This window comes from Salvia hispanica, chromosome 4, assembly GCF_029641045.1.
Source record: "Salvia hispanica isolate PSC_SH4W2 chromosome 4, Shi_PSC_v1, whole genome shotgun sequence".
NCBI classification, from domain to species: Eukaryota; Viridiplantae; Streptophyta; class Magnoliopsida; order Lamiales; family Lamiaceae; genus Salvia; species Salvia hispanica.
The window spans coordinates 49,527,813-49,533,887 of record NC_142695.1 but is presented as its reverse complement, the minus strand read 5'-3'; the positions used below and the strand labels follow the sequence as shown (position 1 = coordinate 49,533,887).

Here is a 6,075-nt window from a genome sequence, read left to right as displayed (position 1 = left end):
AGCAGCTTACGCTCATAGCACATTTTCTCTCTTTTTTTTTTTTTTGAATGGAACCCTAGTTCTCACCGTCTCGATTCGATTCCCCACACGCGCAACTGTACAAATCTATTTTTCGCCTATTTTTCAATTGCTCAGACTCACAATACCTACGGTTTGAAAAGTTGATGGTTTTGGGGATTCGATTTTTCCAGTTTTGATATGAACATGTACAGAGATCGAGGGGCAGGTGGCTCATCCAAGGCCGGAGAGGTGTTGGATCGGAAGCGAATCAACGATGCGCTGGATAAACATTTGGAGAAATCGTCGCCTTCCAAATCAAGAAACAAGGGTTCCGCCCTAGCGATGCCCTCCACCTCCGCCGCCGCCGGCAAGCATGTTGATCTCAGGGACATCCGTTCTTCAACCGCCCTCACCGCCAGCAAAACCAAGCTCTCCGAGGGTAACTTTTTTTTTAAAAAAAAAATTTCATCTTTACTTGTTTCGAGTTTTGGTTTATGTATGATCGTGAAATTGGGCAACTTTGGGCATTCGGTTTGTGTTCAGTGTTTCATTATCATGTAAGTACTAGAAATATTTTGGTGCACTTTTGCTTATTGTTTGTAATGATTGAATGGCAGTGGGGTTAATTTTAGTAGTTATGGAAATCATAGAGCTTTGCATTGATAGGGAAAAACTCTGATTAACCCATTTCAGTTGTTTGAGGCGCTAAAGTTCGCCCGTACGAAGAGCCAATGCGGAAAAGCTTCAGCATTTGATCTGTGTAGCTTGGTTATTTCATATACGAAGGGAATTGACTAAATGTTAAATATAAGAAAAAGAAATACATGTTTGTGTGAAAATATGCTCATGTTCATATGTTGCTCACAATGTTGAAAAAGGGACTTGTTGAAGCTCAATACGGAAAGAGGGATGATTCTTTTATATTGTTAGAAAGATGGTGATCATGATCAATAGAGCAACAATTTGGAAGAAAAAGTTGTACCAGACTACCAGTATCTATTTGATGAACCACACAAAAATTTTGTGCTATGTGCTTTAATTGAATGTTAACTTCATCATTATGTCACTTGAACTATTCCTTTGAGATATGTGAAAGAAACCACTCTTCCATTCCATCGCATTATGTAAAGAACAGCCCACTCTACTCCTTGAACTGAATTGATACTGTCGGGCACCTTGGGCATGTATGATTTTCTATTCTTTGTTTATGTGCTTTTAGTGGCACATATTAGTATATGTGTGTGCATTTGTGCACATGTGTCTATTTTTCTTTCCTGATAACATTTGCATGCATTCATTGGTTATATAGAAACATAAGATTGAAATATTTCATTTTGCAGAGGAATCTGAAACAGACAGTGAAGAGTCTGATGTCAGTGGTTCTGACGGAGATGATACATCTTGGGTTTCATGGTTTTGCAACTTGCGTGGAAATGAGTTTTTTTGTGAAGTTGACGATGAATATATTCAGGATGATTTCAATCTATGTGGATTGAGCAATCAAGTCCCGTATTATGAGTATGCACTTGATCTAATACTGGATGTAGAATCATCTCATGGTGAGCTTCTTATCATCTATTAGTAGCTGTTAGTGGAGTTTATGCTCTTTCAAGAATTGGGTATGTGCTTCATAGGTTTTTGTTTATGACATATTCTTACTTTTGAACCTGGCTTGGATTCTGTGATGCTAGAATGTTTTTATCTTTTCAGATTATAAACTAAATGTAAAAGGTTCCGGAAATTTACATTAAAAAGTGTTTGAATAAATTAGAACTGGATATTTTTGCTTTTGTGTTCCGAAACGTGCCAGTATGTGTTATGTCTACTTTGTTAATGAATTGAGAGAGAATAAGGATAAAATGCTCTTGAACTTTCATGTCCACATAGGTCCTATTTGGGTGGTAGTTTGGGGCCTAGTGGCAGATTATATTTAACCTTTTAGATGTTTTTGTTGCTCTGCCTAATTTACTTTCTTTGTTTTTTGCTTATTCTGCCTAGCACTATTGCACACTTTTCATTTTTTCTCTGTTTTGGGCTGGATCTCCTCTTCTAATAACGTTTTCTCCATGATGGGATATGTAGGTGATATGTATACCGAGGAACAGAATGAATTAGTTGAATCAGCTGCAGAAATGCTGTATGGCCTTATTCATGTCCGTTACATCTTGACAAGCAAGGGAATGGCTGCTATGGTAACATCATGAGCTTTATCATTTGTGTTGGTCACCTCTCTCTTTATTTAGTTATGCCATTTGACTCATTTTAGCTGGAACTTATTACAGTTAGAGAAGTATAAAAACTATGAGTTTGGAAGATGCCCTAGAGTCTACTGCTGTGGACAGTCATGCCTTCCAGTTGGACAATCAGACATCCCACGCTCAAGTACTGTGAAGATTTACTGTCCAAAATGCGATGACATTTACTACCCTCGATCTAAATACCAAGGCAATATCTTTACCTTGTACTTTTATTCACTTGTATTTTATTTTTTGGACACAATTCTCTGGCTCATTTGCATATGAGCCTGCTCATTGTGCATTCTAACTTCTCATATAAGTTCAAAGAGTTGTTCATTAGGGGTTAAGTGTTACAGATAAGCTTAGTATCAGGAACTACTACCACCCATTTCACTTCTTATTTTATAACCAGCGCTTCCTATATTTCCCTCTCTCCTGATGGTAATTGTCCTATGGGTGCTACATACTTTGGAAATAAATAAGCTTGCTCTTGGTCTAGCTTTAAATTAAACATTTTTACTATGTTTAATGATTGCTAGAGAATTTTGATCGGGTTTGGAATGCCCCTATGGAGTTCTTTTAAACGAGAAATGAGACCCCACCCAAGAAGAATAACTTAAACATTTAACTGAAAGGTAATTCAGCACATTGCCAACATTCTCATATTATGGAGGGAGTTTATATTTGATTTCCATGTTGTGAATCTTGTGATGTGTTTTCTAAACTACTAGGGGCCAATATTATAAAAAAAATCTGCGGTTTTATGGGTAAATGCCACTGACATGACTTTACATTTTAATTATTGTGCTAAAACTTCAATTATTAGACATATTATGTTGTAGTTTTGACTTCATATTTTTATTGTTGTTCTAAGATTTGAGATACTATGTTATCATCATTTTCTAAATTTTTGCATTTTATATTTCTTTTTTTATACTCCTATACTAGTATTTATTTATTGATTGTCATGCAGACCGCCATAACTTTTGTGGCGGTTTTTATGATAAACCACCATACGCATATCATTGATAAGGGTACTCAAAGGCAATTAGTTAAGTTATACACCAGTAAAACCTTGGGTTGCGATCATTAAAAGACTTGTTATTACCTCTCTTTAAAAGTTAATTGTATTTTGGATTGATTTCCTTGACATCAACAGATATCGATGGGGCATATTTCGGAACCACATTCCCCAACCTGTTCTTGATGACATACGGACACCTCAAGCCTCAGAAGCCAACTCAGAACTATGTCCCTAGAGTTTTTGGCTTCAAGATGCACAAGCCTTGAAGAACAAGCTCCAACAACATGCTACCGAGCTTCTAAATTAATGTTCCAGAAAATGGACTGCTGAGGTGTACAGATGATGGATGAGTAGTTACAAAAACCAGGTAAAATTGCAGCAGCTATTGATGTTAACCAAAATTACCCAGTTGATGGGGAAGCATTTCATGCATTCCAATCAAGCAGGTCTTGTTTAAATTCAGAGAGCATGTAAGCCTATTTCTTTATTTTGGTGAGAATTGTCTAAATATTTCCTCATGTAGTCCTTTGCGCATGTGCAATGCTTAAATCAGCTGTACAAATTTATATGGGAGCAGCCTATTGAAATTTTTGGGGATTCGACATATTTTTGCTTTGTTTTTTATATATATCTCAAGCATATTCTTATTTGAGGTTCATGCCCAAAAGCTTTTTCATGTATGCTATATGTCCTTTTATCATCTGTTTTAATTGCAGTAATTGATGAAATCAGAATTTTCTTTTGCTATTTTCTTTCCTTTTTTGAAGCCAATTCGAATTAGAGACAAATAAACATAATCTTGAGTTGAGGTATTAGGTATAAAATCGAACAAAATATCATCAACAATTTAATCAATCTTCCCTAAATTTATCTCCCATCTCAAATCTCAATCCCAATACTCAAGGACAAGAAGGACTAGGTGTTCGACCAATTTGGGCATCTAAAAAAATTTCCATTCTTATAGAAGCAAAACCCAAGTAATTAGTTCGAGTGACTGTCGATACATTTGAATCCCTAGAAAAACATAATGAAAATAGTTGGTTTTTTCATTTGTGGATTTATTCTCAACCATCAGATAGTGAAAAACATAATCATTTACAAATAATACATTATTCATATTTTTTAATCAAATAATGTTGTTTTTTTATAAATAGTACACATTGTTTAATTCATGATCATAAAAAATCACAATGAGATGATTAAAAATAAATACAAATTTTATTGTTTATTTGTTGAGCTTTAGAATTTCGATATGAATCACTTTCTGATTCTCTAGCGATTTACCTTTTAGATCATTTCATATTTTATAATTTTTTCGAAATATTCATGCTTAAAATAAGCGTGTAATAAATTATAGAGAAGGAAGAAAGTAGTGCGTACTATATTTAATATTTATACATATTTTCCTTAAAATATGGGTTTAGACTTCATATTTGTTGCGGGCTACGGCGATAAAATTGAGCGTGACGAAAACAATTATTGATATTTTGTAGCGTCTTTATCTATTTTTTATCTTAACTGAATTCAATTGTTGTCCAACATATCTTCCACGGAAAATGATAAATACAAATTATCAAAATTGATCCAATACAAAATCCAGACCAAATCATGACCATGAAATTTGACAATCTAATGGTCAATAATTAAAGAAAAACACGGAAGGTCATTATAAAGCAGTTTTAGGTCATATTATAAACTTTGGGGTTGAGGTCATATTAAGATCCTTTTATGTCATCCTTATAATAATTACGTAAAGATAAGCTTACGATGACCTACATATGCTTTGTTCTGTATTTTTGTATTAAAAATGAGTTTGCATAGATCAAAACCCTATCTTCCACTTCACAAAACCAATAAATCACCTACATATGTTATACAAAAGACAAATTTGTTAGAAATCGAATTTATTGGATCTCTTATCTTCTGTAGATTTATTTTTAATTCCAATGTCAAAACTAATTTATAAAACTATGATTGAACACGAACATTATTACTTTAATAAGTCATTTAATAATCGTCTTTAAAAGTATTATTTTTTTTATGATTAAATGAATATAATCGTCTTTAAAATTATATTAATACCGAGTAGTATGGAAGAATAATAATTTCGACTTTCACTAAATAATTTCGTTGACTAATTAGCACAGTATGACATTGACTAATCAACAATTTTCAATCGGACGTGGCCAAATTTCCAATTTTGTTGGATTTGGCTAATGATTCTTGCATCACAATATGATAATCCAAGTATAATTAAAATAAGGGTCTCATTTTCAATTTTGGATACGCACACACATGTAGTATGAAATTACCGGTGATGGAATAAGGAGTAATATTTAAACATTAGATTATTTTATTGGTTAAGTAATATTCCGTCCATGCCAATTTTATTGGTTAAGTAATATTCCGTCCATTCTATGGCAGTGGATGCGTTTTTCTTTTGGTATATGATTTAAGAAATTTTTTATTAAGTAAGTTAAGTAAAAGAAGAATAAGATAGAAAATAAAAAAAATTAGATAGAAAAAAGAAACGAGAATAAAGTAAATAAAATAAATAAAAAAGAATAAATTTAACTTTTTAATAATTTAAAAGGCAAAAATAATAAAAATTCGAACGTACCAAAATCACACTCAACAATTATGAAATGAAATTGAGAGAGTAAGCATTAATAAAAAATCTGATATAATATATTTTCACCTGAATTAATGGCATACTTTTTTTCTTATTCATGAAGTTAAATATGACAAGTTAAGCTGGGGACGCGTACGATTTAATGTGTTTTTTCTTCTTCCTCATTTCTTGGTCATAAATAA

The 6,075-nt window shown here is 33.0% G+C and overlaps 1 protein-coding gene across 2 annotated transcripts; it reads left to right on the top strand.

Annotated features, from left to right (window-relative positions):
- Nucleotides 1-3,867, top strand: LOC125196037 (casein kinase II subunit beta-1-like). 2 transcript variants are annotated; one of them, XM_048094388.2, is made up of 6 exons: nucleotides 1-97; nucleotides 192-439; nucleotides 1,341-1,559; nucleotides 2,083-2,192; nucleotides 2,283-2,445; nucleotides 3,397-3,867. In XM_048094388.2, the coding sequence occupies exons 2-6, from the start codon at nucleotides 199-201 to the stop codon at nucleotides 3,525-3,527; spliced, it is 864 nt and encodes a 287-aa protein (XP_047950345.1). In that variant the 5' UTR covers nucleotides 1-97; nucleotides 192-198; the 3' UTR covers nucleotides 3,528-3,867. The 2 variants fall into 2 exon arrangements, 1 of the variants encoding a protein (XP_047950345.1); XR_007171823.2 differs by adding an exon at nucleotides 2,777-2,872 and having other exon boundaries at nucleotides 4-439; nucleotides 3,397-3,534.
- Nucleotides 3,868-6,075: the final 2,208 nt, after the last annotated feature.